We start from the raw sequence: 15,057 nt of genomic DNA on the forward strand, positions 1-15,057 counted from the left end.
TTTATATTCAACATTCTACAGTATGTGTCAGGGGAGTAATGTTGACCTCACACACCTGTTATGGTGGAGTTGCGAGTGTTCATGGTTGCGACACGCTCTGGGTGTGGTCTGTCTGACATGTGCTCTGCGACCGGCTCAGTCTTCACTATGTTGTCCGTCTCTTCTGAATTGGGAACAAGGATGGTTAAAGATTATGAACGTCAACAGTGTCTCTAGCTGGGACATAATCTGTATGTGTGTGTGATGGTTGGTTCAGTATACCGTTATCTGTGCTCTTGTCTGCCTCTGGTGGCCTGCATGACTCCAGTATTTGCATGCCTACAGACAACAATCAGACCACTACAGTTACAACACCACACATTCAAGGAGCTGTGGATAGACATTGATATTTTTACTGACACCGATAATATGGTACGATATGGTCCACCTGCAATGACCTTTTGCAACCTTTATTTTCACGTTTCCTAGTAAACAGTGGCTGGTTATGTCTCAGCCAATCACAGTCTCAGCCGATCGTCCCATAAACCTCGGGCTATGGGATCTCTTCAACTACAAAGGCTTGTGTCGGCACTCGTCTCACGCTCAGCAAGGCAGAGACAGAGAGGCAGTGCCAAAGCACATTTATGTTACTGCATTGCCCATTTCTCACCTCAATAGTTTTAAGATGCATGTTTTAATGTACCGTTTTAAGTTTAAAATGAGAACGTTTGTAATGTACTGTACCGTCCGGCCGTCATCTTGAATTAGATTCAGAACAGAGGAGAAGCACTTTAAGCGCATAAACAGGAATCACACCCTGGCCTGCTCCCTGCTGAGGGGGGAGTCTGGACCAATCTTTATGGATTGCGAGTAAATATATATACATTTCAACACTTTATCAATTAAAAACAATTCCAACATTTTTCTACAGTATTTAATAAAGCTTGCAATGCGGCATGAAGCGACGCATTGTGAGCTTGTAGATCTACTATTTTCACTAGTTTGGGTCCCGGGCAAATGTATTATTTTAGGACGTTTTGGGAACCACTGGTATATGGGAATCACAGGTGAATGATATCATGATTCATGATTATTCATAAGGTCTTGCTGATGTAATCAAGCATTAACATTTTTACAGTAAGTAATTAAGATTGGATTTTTAGGGACTTTAGGGGGGGAAACAAAGTTTAAGAACTACTGTACCTTCATTGAATGAAGCCACACGAACACGATGGTACGAGTCCTTGTCAAGCAGTATAACCTTGACAAGAGAGAATAGGTAAAACATAAACAACATTATAGTTGAGACAGACAATACAAGTTTAAAAATGTATCAGACTGTCACTCATAAGGAGAAAAGTCACATTTTGTTCTCTCTAATCTACACACAATGTTATTAAGATGCCCGGAGTTGTCCTGACAGGTCAGTGTATGGGCAACAATTAACTCATAACCACAAGTAGCCCCTGCCCTGCATAATGTGTAGCTTAATAACAAGACCTCCACTTGAATTAGTAAATAGTCATTTCAGCAGAAAATACAGAGGTAAAACCTCTGCATCACTTCTTCTGATTTCAGGGACGTTCAAAATTTGAGTTGGTATTTTTGCCCTTTGAACCTGTAGGTGGGCACTAGGGACATCTGGGCACCTCGATGTAAAATTGTCTATTTTGTCCAAAATGTTGAAAAATGTAATATTTGGGGAAAAAAATGTTTAAGTATTTATACAATTATATTTCTACAATTGCTACAAAACCAGTATATCCAGTCATTTTGAGGCATAAACAAGAAGTTGAAGGTTCAAATTAAGTCTGTTAATGATGTACCGTGCATGTTCACATCACGTATACTTTACATTACTTAAGACCATTTTTTAAATATACATTTATTTTAACATTTTGGACAAAATAGGCAATTTTACATCGAGATGCCCAGATGTCCCTAGTGCCCACCTATCCTGTATCCGTATAGTTCCATTACAGTTTCCCCACCACCTGTAGCACAACGGTGAACCCACAGCAGAGCTTAACTTTATGGAACAGAAACAAACATTATGAAACTGGTTACCTCAGCATCCATTTGGTAAAGCTGTTCCTGCTCAGCAATTCTGTTGACCATAACCTCAAAGTCATCCATCTTGTCTTTCTCACTCAAGTCCTCCAGATTCCAGATTCCAGCCATCATCTTGGGGTACTTCTCCCACTAACACAAACATACAGGAGACGTTTTCAAACTGTCACACATACACAAACATAACAGCAGACATTTCAGACTGTAGCTCAACACTGCCACTGCATTATTTGAATAATACAAATATATTCCAACATGCTTATCGGCTTATTGGTTAATTTAATAAATACATTTTAAGGATGTGAAACTGTCTGTGGTCAGGCCTGACATGGTAGTAGCTATAGCTTCTGAAAGGTTGTGGGTCAGTGAAAGTTTAGAAAAGTGCTGTTTAGGGCAAGTTCTGTTAACGGTTATCAAGACATACTGATTGATTGAAACATTTATTTCAGGGAAATCCATTGAGACCAGGGTCTCTTTTTCAATGGCGCCCTGTGCACAAAAGGAACATTTACAACAATGGTTATACAGACATGACATAGACAACAAGGTACACATAAATATAACAAAATAAAAAGGTTTTAAAAATATGCATTAAAACCAAATATTACACCAAGCAGGTGCATAGGCCCTCTAATATAAGGTCAGCTAAAAATGTGTTACTGTAGTAAAAATGGTCATACTGTATGTGAGAAGTACCGTAGAGGACACTGACCATGTACTTGAGCTGGTGATCGAGGCTGATGATGTGTCCAATAATGTTTTGCAGCTGGAAAGTCTTTAGACAGCTACAACACAAATAAAATGGGGCCAGTCGCTCATTCTTAGATATGTCTCCACACTGGCACTCCAACACCGACCTCAGACCTTGTGTACACACACACACACACACACAAACACACACAGGTTGAGGTAAGAACTCGATTCAGGTGACTAAAGACTCTTTCCCAAGTCCACTGAAAGCTGTTAATCCACTGGTAAGGTTTCATGTTGGCATAATAATGTTTACACGCAAAGATCATCAACAATTGACCAAGTACATTTCTTATTCTACTAACGACTTCCACTTTCAGTTGAGGCTCAACATGGACATTATGATTTATGATGACTTGAATGAAGGCTTGAATTGACTTGTGGGTGTGACTAAATGGAGTAAAAAAAAAACACCCAAAAGTCGGGTGTTAGGCCTCAACTTTGGCTTATTGACTTGGGACTTCACTTAAAAAGGTAAGGTAAGTGATTTACTTTGGTTAAAATAAGTGTTAAATAGCTCTATATTCTGATAGTACTCATTGCTATAGAGTGTTTGTTTAGTAAAAGGAGTCTCTGTGTCTCTCCAGCTCTTTATTAAACAGAAATGTTCAGTGCTCTCTCCTGATTGGCTTAAAAGTTGTCACCTACCTGAAATGTACTATATTCTGTTTACTAAAGAGACCCCTGTGACCGAACAAACGCTCTGTAGCAATGATTACTATCCGAATATAGTACTTTAACCTTTTAACAAAAAAAAAAAAAAAAAAAAAATATCACTTACCCTACCTTTAAGACTGATGATGTAAAACTTACTTGATACTCGATTCTAAAATACTTAAATCCTTGCTGACCACTGCAACCAAATCTCGACACTGCAAAGCATTTTTCATTTGTGCACAAAGATCAAACAAACACTCACCTACGACTCGCTTTCTCTCAGCTTCTGACAGCTTCACATTGAGGAAGAGGGACACACGGCTGGCAATCATTTCCCCTGTGTGTGTGAGTGAGTGACAGACAAGTCAATCGAAAGAGCAGTGTTGATTTCGTCGACTAAAACTATGACGAAAATTGTTCGTCGACTACCCTTTTTCACTGACAAAAACTGACAAAAACTAACCAGAAAATGTTAGCGAGGGACTAGTGGAGTGGAACTAAAAGAAAAGTAATTTTATGTTTGGTTGCGCTCGGGTGTTGCGCTCTGAAAATAGCAGATCTACAAGCTCACAACGCGTCGTGCTGTAAGCTTGTAGATCGGCTATTTTCAGCATGCAACCAAGTGTAAAATCAGCCATTACGACACCATCAAGGCACCGCCAAAATACATTTTAGTCGACTAAATCAACTGTACATCTAGTCGACTATCATCTCATGATATTTTAAACGAGTAAAACTAGACAAAAACTAAAACATTTCAGATAACTAAAATATGACTAAAACAAAATGTGGTGTCAAAATCAACACTGTGATAGACACAAACCTACACAGAAGGTGAACCATAAATTAAACATAAATAAATCCAGTGATTCAATCCACACACACACATACCTGCCGAGCTGCTTTGACACACCGGTGGCTCTGGGTCCAAGAACGTCATCTGTCTGTCTGGACACACCAGTTGTTTCTGTGTTTCCTCTAGTTTGATGCTTCTTCTGTCCCTCGGTTCTTCTGGGTCCTGTGGTTGTATACCACCGGGGTCTTGAGGTGCCGACTGGTACCAGGGTGCTGAGGAGGAGTACAGAGGAGCCCAGGGTTGTGTGTCGCAATCCTGGGGAGCCTGCTGCCACGTACCAGGGATCTGAGGAGCCCATGGCTGGGCCATAGGGTCATGGGGAGCCCATGGCCGGGTCATGAGGTCATGGGGAGCCCTTGACTGGGTCATAGGGTCATGGGGAGCCCATAGCTGGGTTCTTCTGGGGTCCTCATAACTCTCTGGCTGAACATCACAGCTCTGTGGGCTTTCTGGCTGGGTGTCAGGGGGTAAGGTGTGCACTGGTGAGGATTGTGAGCCTTGATTGGGGCTTTGAAATATTCCATTACCTACAGTATGGATAGAGGAAAGGTTGGTGGATGAGTGCAAATAAACGATGATGGTCAGAAACAGATGGAGATGAGGAACTGACAACAAGTGGATGGATATGAATAAGGCATCATGTCTTCTTCATTAGCGTCGCATACATTGACATATTTGCTAAAGACCTGGTGCCACAATCCATGCCTTTTTTCCTCCTCATATATATATATACAATGTTTGAGATCACCTGAAGTGCTTAAAAGGGCTGGCTTACAGTTGCAAATTAAAATAAACACATGCAGAATATATAATGCAGGATGCAACACAAAAATACATAGTAATAGTCCACTTCAAATGACATTTCAGTACATCTTGTGATAGAAAATGTTCATTCTGTTTAAAAGCATACGTGTGTAAAACTCATTATCTTTTACAAGGATGCTACCCATCTAACACAGGGGTAGGCAAAGTAAGGCACAAGTATGAGAAAGAGGATCCATTTAAATAAAATGTATGTTTTTAATGTAGTCAATTAAATTATGTCCCCTCACATCTGTGTGCAAATTACATCCTGCATATAATTCTACATTCATTCAAACTCTGAACTCTGACTAGGGAGGGAGTCTGGGAGATAGGTGTTATTCTAATGATCATTACGATGGCCTGATGTGAAAGAAAATATTTCAAAAGAAGAAACAAATAAGGTTGTTATGAATATGGTAATCAAAATCTGTTGGAAATATTTTTATTTTGATGTGGTGTCATCATAATAAAATGTAGTATTGATACGGCACGCTGACTATCAAGAAAATAAAAACATGGCACTTCATGTCAAAAAGGTTGCCGACCCCTGATTCTAACCTGTTTGTGCAACATACCATGTTAAGATGACCACAGGTCACGTTCATACTGTCCTTCAGAAAAATCTCTCTAGGCAGCGTTTTGACTTTTATTCATAAAAATGAGGATAGTGTGTTTGTGTTTTCAACTAAGAAATGAAGACTACACCCATTTGTCGTAAGTTATGCCTGTATTTGTATAAAAAATGATAACGAGGTAAATATTTTTAAGAATGTTGCATATTAATAATGACATGCCCAAAACGGATACGCCAGGGTTAAAATGGTTGAAAAAGTCATACTGACCCTCTGTAGGCACATCAGAGGTCATCGTGCTTTCAGCATCAGTGTGAGGCGATGCTGTGATAACGTTCCCTCTGTAAACAGTTTGGGATGTATCTTCAGTTAGGCAGTTCTTGGACAGTTCAGTTAATTCCGCCACAGTCTTGGAGATGAGAATCATTTTGAGGTCTTCGTTCATTTTAAGAGAAACGTCCGTTGTTTTGCTTGTGACTCGTGCTTTCAAAGGGGATTTGGCAGTGGCTTTCGGGGACTGGCTTGTGGATGACCTCATCACCGTCACCTTTAAAATGGCAAACAATATTATATTATGTTAGTCACTGCTTATTTAACACCTTTCAAATGGCTATGCACACAGTTAGAACATGATATTATTATAGTATTCCCCTCAATTTCAAATACTGCTACAGCTTTTCAGAATCATGTTTACAAACGGTACATCTTTGGAAATGGCTGTTTAAATTAGAGTTCTGAACCCCTTCAATCTGAGTCATTTTAGATTTCAGTTTTTCAGAAAACTTCAGGTCTGAAGGCTTCAGGTCTAAAGGGGTTTAATCTTTATTTTATACATTTCATACACGGTCAAATTTGAACTCTATTGGAAAGCATTGAATCTCCAAGTTGTATAATCACAATAACCTACTGCTATGCTAGGTGTTCATTTTGCCATTTTTTAAGTCTCTGAATTCTAACCTCAAAATATGGAATAGCTTAAATGCCACAATACCCGGTAATATGATCTAGAAGTATTCCATGTCACTATATCAATACAGTAATGGTCCAGCAAAGCGGTAAAACATTTAAGGTTAAAAAAAATCACCTTCAATCTTCCCCATCCCTCATCTCTCTCCACCTGTTGGGCCAGGTCTCTCAGTTCTCTAGGACGCTCATTAGGTTCCACACTGCTTGGCCAATCACGGACCATACGAGGACTCGCCTTTTTCTGCAAAAACACAAACAAGTAGAGAGTGAGTCACTGTTCAGTTTGAATCAGTAACCAATATTCACCCGTTTCCTAGGCTGTGTGTTTTCCACTTCCTGTCGATTTGATCCAATGAAATCCAAAGAAACTGGTCAGATGACCAATGATATCCAATGAAATCGACAGGAAGTGGAAAACACACAGCCTAGGAAACAGGTGAATACGATTCTCTCTTGTTATTCAAACACACTTGCAAGCAGGCACAAACCAACCTCTGACATTACAGAGTCTCAGGCTGAATGAGCAACTTTCCTCCTATGAGTTCTCCCTTTATGCCTAGGGGTCACTAGGTGTTCACATAAAAGATGGACTCCCTCCTCCCCAAACAAACAGTCAGTCCACACAGGTTTAAAATCCCCCAAATCAAGCATTTAGTTTATATTTAAGATAAAATCAGTGTAAAAATCATGTATTTTTCACCATGTCACTTTCTGCACTTTTCTAAGTAAAAAATAACAGTTTTGCATCCAAAGAGCCTCAATGTTCATTTAATTTCAGTGTGTGAGCGTTTTTGTTGTTTATGGACTTTCATGCTGGACTCTCGCACCAGTCTTCAGCCCTGGTAAGCCTCGAGTATAAAGCGGCAAACTTCTCTACCTTTTTTACCTAACATAAAAGGCTACAAAAACACAAATATCTTACCAAATAAAAACTAACAGTAAAACAGAACCAATAACAAAGAGGTCACCCACCCCTACACTCCCAAGGCATTACATTATCCAGAACTTTAACCCATGGAAGTTCTAACACAAGAGGACAGACTACTGGAGGAAGACATCTGATCAACTGAAGGCAGGAAGCTTTATACTCCAGTCCATGAAGACACGAGCCAATCACCTGCGAGGTTCAACCTACAAGTTAGTTACCAGTCACACTCAAGACACCATTCACACCAGCTGGTAGTCAATCAGTCACTCACCACCACTCATTCACACACACACCAATGAGGGGAGAGGACAGGCATGGGGCAAAACAGTACCAGCAAATACACGTATGACCCTAGCCTATATATACATGGGCAACTGGCGGCCCCCACCTTAACTTAATGAGGCCTGCCGCTGGTTAATATTGATATATTATTGATTTCAGCTGTTACAATTCCAAACATGACCCGCTTTAATTATTTCAGTCTATATTAGTAGCTTAATGACTAGTATTCAAATTCTATTGTCTTTTTTATGTCCAATGTATTTGTATTTAAGTTCATAAAGTAACAAATAAGTAAATAAAATAACTCTGAAATTAATTAAAAATATTACTTTTCAGGATTCCAATTCAAAAATAGCAAAAAAGTATTCAGGATTCCAATAAAAAAATAGCATAAATAGCAGATCTACAAGCTCAAAAACGTGTCGCACTGCGACGCGTTTTGAGCTTGTAGATCGGCTATTTTTGCTACTTTTGTGTGACATAGAATGACCAAGTAGTAATTAAGAAAAAAGTTAAAATACAGAGATAAGAGGTTTCTGTGCAATGTGGCCCTCTGGAGTGAGTGTGGAAATATAGTGGCCCTCTACATCATCAAAGTTGCATCACCCCTGCCCTAGGGTCATAACAATGCACAAAGCATACAATGTAGGACACAGTACAGAGTTAAGTAACTACATAGATCTTGTCTGTCATTAATGTACAGCTCTAGGTCGGGCCAAGTCCAGCCAAAACAAGCCTCAACCTTCCACAGGCTGTTTAGGGGTTTTACTGCTCAATAACTTTGTGCTCTTTTTGCCATAGTTACTGGCGAAAAAGCATGTCCCATTTCTCTAATACGTAAACTGCACTTTATCTAAACCTAAATGACCATACTGTCTAAAAACATCATTATCTGCTCACAGCTTGTGCGTGCAAAGTTTTACGGCAACCGGACGCTACGTTCATTTTGTTCAAAACAGGCTACTCCTGCAAACTTTAGAAGCCAATCTTAGCCAATCAGGATGGAATATGAAAAATCAGACAGATCCGTCTCGATCACATGACTATAGATGTAATGTAAATGGTAAATGGCGCATTAATATAACTGTAGCGCCTTTATCCAAAGCTCTTTACAATGTGTATTACATTCACACACCGATGGCGGAGGAAACCATGCAAGGTACCATCCTGCTCATCGGGAGAAATTAGGGTTTCAGTGTCTTGCTCAAGGACACTTCGACACTAACTAATCGAACTGGAAACCTTCCGGTCCCCAAGCGGCAGCTCTACCTCCTGAGCCACTGCCGCCCCTATGTGTACAGTACCGATTTGCGTGATGTTTCGACAAAATCTGCAGGAGCAATATCCAAAAATGTGTTTTGCAAAAATCGGCCTCCTGGTGGTACTATAACAGGCTCATGTGAGCAATGTGGGGCAGAGGTTTTTACTTGGCCTTGCAAGGAGTATGCGTGCACAGTTTCATGCTGATCTGTCCAACGGTGCCGGAGATTAGCTGCTCACAGACAGACGGACAGACGGACACACACACACACAAAATTACAAAGAGTTTCCTTGCCACCACCACAGGCTCAGATACTCACTATGTAGTTGTAGCGGTGTTTGGCAGATACGATGTGAGACATGTGTTGGGAACGGATGATGTCTCTGGAGCAGCAGTGACACCGGAAATAGTTGCGGGCGTTGTTCTCCATCGGCCACTGGAACTCTGTCATCATGCTCAGACCTGGACCACAGTGTCACAGAACAGTCACATAGTGAACACACTGGAACTCTGTCATCATGCTCAGACCTGGACCACAGTGTCACACAACATGTCACATAGTGAACACACTGGAACTCTGTCATCATGCTCAGACCTGGACCACAGTGTCACACAACATGTCACATAGTGAACACACTGGAACTCTGTCATCATGCTCAGACCTGGACCACAGTGTCACAGAACAGTCACATAGTGAACACAACGTAAAAGTAGAAGATGACAGTGAATTATTATCACATTATCTGAACCAAAACAAGACAGGGTATAATAACGTTGTGGATACTGGGTGTAGCTATATCAATAAGCTGCTAGGTGTGCAGTTTCTGAACCAAACATAAATGATGACCTTATGTGCTAATGTGAGCTTCAGCAGCGTCAACTTAGCTGTGTAGTTCACCGTGATTGGTCTTATTAATGCCTCGGCATTGCTCATGGGATGGCCTTGCAAGCCATGCAGGAACCTATTTGACCAGGAGCATGAGCAGGCACACGCATAGATTTAAAACTACTTTAAATTCACACCTCAACAAAGTTTACAAAGGCTCCAGACTACAGACTCCAGTTCCTACTAACAGGACATAGTTAGTAGGAACATTTAAGACAATACAAAAAATGCTGACCAATGACTGGCTCTGTTCTCTCAGTGTTGTTGAGGTAGTGCCACAGGGCTGTGTTTGTAACTGTGGGGTCCATGATGTCCTCTGGAGTGACCTGGGGGTGACAGTGACACCTGCTGGTTGGTTCCTGAACTTGAGGCTGCTGCAGATCAGCACTGAATGGCTCGTCCTGGACGTCAGAGATGAGTGTACTTGGCCGGGGTTGACAGTCAGATGTGGACGGAGGGGTTTGAAGGCCCTGGGGAGGCGTGGGGCTGACCTGGATGTTGTGGGTCACCTGAGATTCAGCCAGGGCATCTGCAGGTTGATGAGGAGCTTGTGGTTGGAGTCCATGCAACGTGTCCTGTTCAGCAACGAGCTCTTTCTCTTTCCTTAAGTCTGTCAACACACACAGAACATACAGTAATGGATACGTTCAAACACCTACTAAGAATACTAAGATGTGAGCATCTTAGTTGTGCAGTTACTTAACTTCCTATACAAACCCTTCAAACTTCAAACTCCATTTGAATCATGAGACTCATTGAAAACACAGACTCATACCGCCCTCCTAAAACCTTTTTCATTTATTTTGTATTAATAAAAAGAATGACACTACTAATACTTAAACAACCATGCCATAATTCACAGGTCACTGAGTAACAGCTCACTATACTGTAGACATACAGTATGAAACAGCAAATTAACTAATGCAGCTGTATTCTTTCTCTCTCCTTCTCTCACTGCCTTCTCTCAAACATTTGCCAACAAGCTTACAACGCGTCACTTTGTGACGCGTTGTAAGCTTGTAGATCTGTTATTTCTGCTTTTTTTTTTACATTTGAAAATATATGAACATTTTTCAATATGGGAAACGATTCTGACGAAATAATCATTGTGATCAGACGATTATGTAATAATTGTGACAATAACAGGCCTATACCGTGGAGGTCTCTCCCGTCAGGTTCATGGACACAGGGATCTTTCTCAGGTACAGCTTCCTGTTCCAGTGTGGAGTGTGGCGGAGTGTGATTGACATCTCTCCTGACCAATGGCCAGACCCCTTGCAGGACGTCCGGCCAATCGGCTGGCGCTGCGTCTTCTTCCCTCCTTTTCTGCCTTTTCCTCTCCGATGTCCCGCTCTCCGTCTCCGAGCCGAGGTCTAGAGCTGTGTCACCATAACAACATTTAAGTTGACCATTAGTTTGTCACACCAATAATTGTGATTAACGATTTAATTGTCTTTTTTGGCATTCAATATTGGAACATAATATGTTCCAATATTGTTTTATTCATATTATGAATAAAATCTTAATTTCTGTTAGGCTTCATAATCACAAATGTCACAGGGCAGATATGACAAATAACTTAAATATACAAAATAAATTACTGACACATTTAATAATTTTTTACTTTAAAAAAGTTAAACATAAAAATGTTAAAATAGTGGAAATAGCTGATCTAGAAGCTTACAACACGTCATAGCTTACATGTTGTAAGCTTGTAGATCTGCTATTTCTGCTATTTTTGGAAAATGTTTGGACATGTTTTCAACATGGAAACAATTATGACGATTATGCAAAATGATTGCAATTATCTCAAATAATGGCGATTAAGCGATTACGTAATAACATGTGACAGGCCTACCGGGGTCTCTCTCGACCCTCCTTGGCGCGGCATCCTCGCTTGTTGTGCCCCTTTCCGTTTCGTCCTCTTCTCCAGCGTCGCCCTTTCTTTTACGGGACGTGTCCTGAACCTCAGAACTCTGCCTTCTTCCCGTCACCTTCACAGCCTCACCCATCACTCCTGTCATCTTCACAGCCTTAGCCATCACTCCTGTCACCTTCACAGCCTCAGCCATCACTCCTGTCATCTTCACAGCCTCACCCATCACTCCTGTCATCTTCACAGCCTCAGCCATCACTCCTGTCATCTTCACAGCCTCAGCCTCAGCCATCACTCCTGTCATCTTCACAGCCTCACCCATCACTCGGTCCTTTTCAGCGGCCGGCCTCTGGACCCACTCAGGACATGGTTCAGAGTGGGTTTCTTCTTCTTTGCCTTTTTCAGTACTTTGTTTCAGAGTCTCTTTGTCTGCTCTACGTTCCACAGAGGTGTTCTGAGTGGGACACTTCTTCTTCTCCTCAGGTTTATGGACACAGGAATCTTCCACAGGCACTGCTTCCTTTTCCACTGGAATGGGCTTGTTTTTCACATCTGGACGCAGTGGAGTGGGATCCTTCACATCTGGACGTTCTTTGCCAATCTCCTTCAGAGTTGCTGTAGGGACTGAGAAACAACATGGGGGTAATACAGGCAACTGACACAAAAAAAAAACTCAGTTCAGGTGTAATAAAAGCAGGGTTCGTCAGATTAGCTTCGCTTCATGTTTTTGTCCACCATTCTTCACATGATTGCAGGTGAAAATCAGAAGACACGGCGCTATGGCGACCGGGCGGACTTGGTGGACTACACACCCACAAAGTTCAAGGTCAAAGCTTTATTGTCCCGTTAAAAGACGTTTTATTTGTGAAGTGAAAATCTAATTCAAAGTGAGCACTGTCTCAGCGCGTAGTTCTGGAGATGGTAGATTGCTCTAATCCACCTTCACCTATGAAATAAAATCAATTCCAAAACTACCATTTCAAGAATAGCTTCAATTTATGTATTTCTTGGTACTCAAAAATACACTTATTTGTCAAAAAGTATGGAAAACATTAAAGCTACACTATGTGACCTTTTTTGGTGAATAAAATGTTATTTTTGACCAATCTGTATGGTAGAGTATGTTAAAACTAAACTAGAAAGTACTGTTCCTGAAGAAACAGTGTGGGATCGTTAAGAATGTTGCAGGTATTGAGTATTGATAGTGTTAGTAGTGTTATATGTTTGAAAGGTTTGAAAGGTTCTAAATGTTTGAATGGGTTGAAAGGTTCTAAAGGTTCTAAAAGTTCTAAAGGTTTGAAAGGTTCTAAAGGTTTGAAAGGTTTGAAAGGTTTGAAAGGTGTGAAAGGTTTGAAAGGTGTTAAAGTATTAGTGTTAAAAGTTTTTATAGTGTTGGCAGTGTTGAATAGTGTAAAATGTATTTTTTTGGGGTAAAACAGTGATAGCTAGGTTCTAATAAGCGGTTGCTAGGGTCTAATAGGCGGTTGCTAGGGTCTAATAGGTGGTTGCTAGGGTAAAACAGGTGGTTGCTAGGGTAAAACAGGTGGTTGCTAGGGCCTAATAAGCGGTTGCTAGGGTCTAATAGGTGGTTGCTAGGGTCTAATTGGTGGTTGCTAGGGTAAAACGGGTGGTTGCTAGGGTAAACAGGTGGTTGCTAGGGTGTAATACGTGGTTGCTAGGGTCTAATAGGGGGTTGCTAAGGTTTAATATGCAGTTTATATGGTCTAATATGCGGTTACTAGGGTAAAAAAGGTGGTTGCTAGGGTAAAACGGTGGTTGCTAGGGTGTAATAGGTGGTTGCTAGGGTATAATAGGTGGTTGCTAGGCTCTAATATGGTGTTGTTAGGGTATAATAAGCAGTTGTTAGGCTCCACAGTGGCTAAATAGCATTTCTCCATTGAAATGAATGGGATTGTTTTAGCAGTAAAAAGTGAAATATCTCTAAAAGTACAAATTATTTCAAAAATTCAAATAGTAGCCAATATGTCCTAAGTAGGCTGAACGTTATAGAGTTGGAACGGAGTTTCTAGCTAAAAGTATGAATTTCCCCATTGAAATGAATGGGCTTTTTTTAGAAGTAAAAAGTGCAATATCTCTAAAAGTACAAATTATTTCAAAAATTTGAATGTAAGCCGACATGTCCTGAGTAGGCCGAACGTTGAAGAGTTGGAACGGAGTTTGTAGCTAAAAGTATGAAGGACTAGTTAGGTGCCAAAAAAACACCGTTGACAATAACATTAGTGTGATCGCTTTAGCGATCCCACAATAACTACCACAACCTCAGTGGTTGTATTTCTTTTCTCTCCCTGCTCTTCTATTGAGACATTTAGATCCTGCAGTACGGTCTGACCTCTACTGGTTGACAAGTGGTACTGCCTGAAGTAGATGTGCCCTATTAGCTCAGTGGTAAAAATGTCAGAACCTGTATTCCAATATCCGGTAGCACATGAAAATTACAGAGTGCAGCTTTAACTGACCACAATTAACCCTGTTTTATATGAGTGGCGGTTTCACACAGTGAAAATAGCTGGTTTACAGTCTCACAACGTGTCGCATCACGATGCGCTGTGAGCTTGTCTGCTTTTTTCGCTGCCCGACACCAGCGTAGAGCAGAGTACATAAAGAGGCTATTTTTGAGAATTCTCGCCTACAATGACATGCATAAAATAGGGATGCCAGGGTTAATGTTGTTTTAGACAGCTGAAAGGTTACTGTGGGAGGGCTTTAAATAAGACCCTGTGGACCGAAACATTTCACCTATAATGATGACATGCCCAAAACGTTGTTAAATAGCTTCTATAAGAGTGTAACATTGTTACTGTGCAGGTCCAGCTCATCACACATGAACACTGTTGATATTTAGGTCTCTTTTCCATAGGGGTTGAACCGGTTCTGTTATTTTTTCTCGCCTAATTCTGGACCAGTTCAGAGTGTTTCCACTGAAAATGAATTGGTTCAGAATCCTAAAAGTTGGTTCGGTTCGGTTTTTCTTGCCCTGAACTGGAAACCAAAGTGGGCGTGTCACTAGTCTACAGGTTGTAAGATGCAGATAAGATATAAACAATGGCAAAAGCAAGCGAAAAATCATCATACTGTATAAAAAAAGAACTGTAACCGCTATTGACGATTGAATTTCCCCCGTTAAATGGACACTTTGACCCGTCATATTC

At 40.8% G+C, this 15,057-nt stretch overlaps 1 protein-coding gene across 1 annotated transcript in view; it reads right to left on the minus strand.

The window, feature by feature from the left end:
- Positions 1 to 15,057, minus strand: part of LOC311062144 (uncharacterized protein) — a 52,724-nt gene that overhangs the window by 1,646 nt on the left and 36,021 nt on the right. Inside the window, exons 51-64 of the mRNA XM_084080975.1 lie at positions 12,206 to 12,511; positions 11,870 to 12,148; positions 11,166 to 11,390; positions 10,247 to 10,621; positions 9,445 to 9,587; positions 6,773 to 6,895; positions 5,959 to 6,235; positions 4,348 to 4,839; positions 3,719 to 3,793; positions 2,762 to 2,913; positions 2,047 to 2,181; positions 1,183 to 1,240; positions 262 to 318; positions 56 to 163 (exon numbers count right to left, since the gene is read on the minus strand). Of these exons, the coding sequence (XP_083937101.1) occupies positions 56 to 163; positions 262 to 318; positions 1,183 to 1,240; positions 2,047 to 2,181; positions 2,762 to 2,913; positions 3,719 to 3,793; positions 4,348 to 4,839; positions 5,959 to 6,235; positions 6,773 to 6,895; positions 9,445 to 9,587; positions 10,247 to 10,621; positions 11,166 to 11,390; positions 11,870 to 12,148; positions 12,206 to 12,511 (2,805 nt within the window). The remainder of the gene's footprint in view (positions 1 to 55; positions 164 to 261; positions 319 to 1,182; positions 1,241 to 2,046; positions 2,182 to 2,761; positions 2,914 to 3,718; positions 3,794 to 4,347; positions 4,840 to 5,958; positions 6,236 to 6,772; positions 6,896 to 9,444; positions 9,588 to 10,246; positions 10,622 to 11,165; positions 11,391 to 11,869; positions 12,149 to 12,205; positions 12,512 to 15,057) is intronic.

This window comes from Gymnoscopelus microlampas (genome assembly GCF_963454915.1).
Source record: "Gymnoscopelus microlampas genome assembly, chromosome: 15".
Classification (NCBI taxonomy): domain Eukaryota; kingdom Metazoa; phylum Chordata; class Actinopteri; order Myctophiformes; family Myctophidae; genus Gymnoscopelus; species Gymnoscopelus microlampas.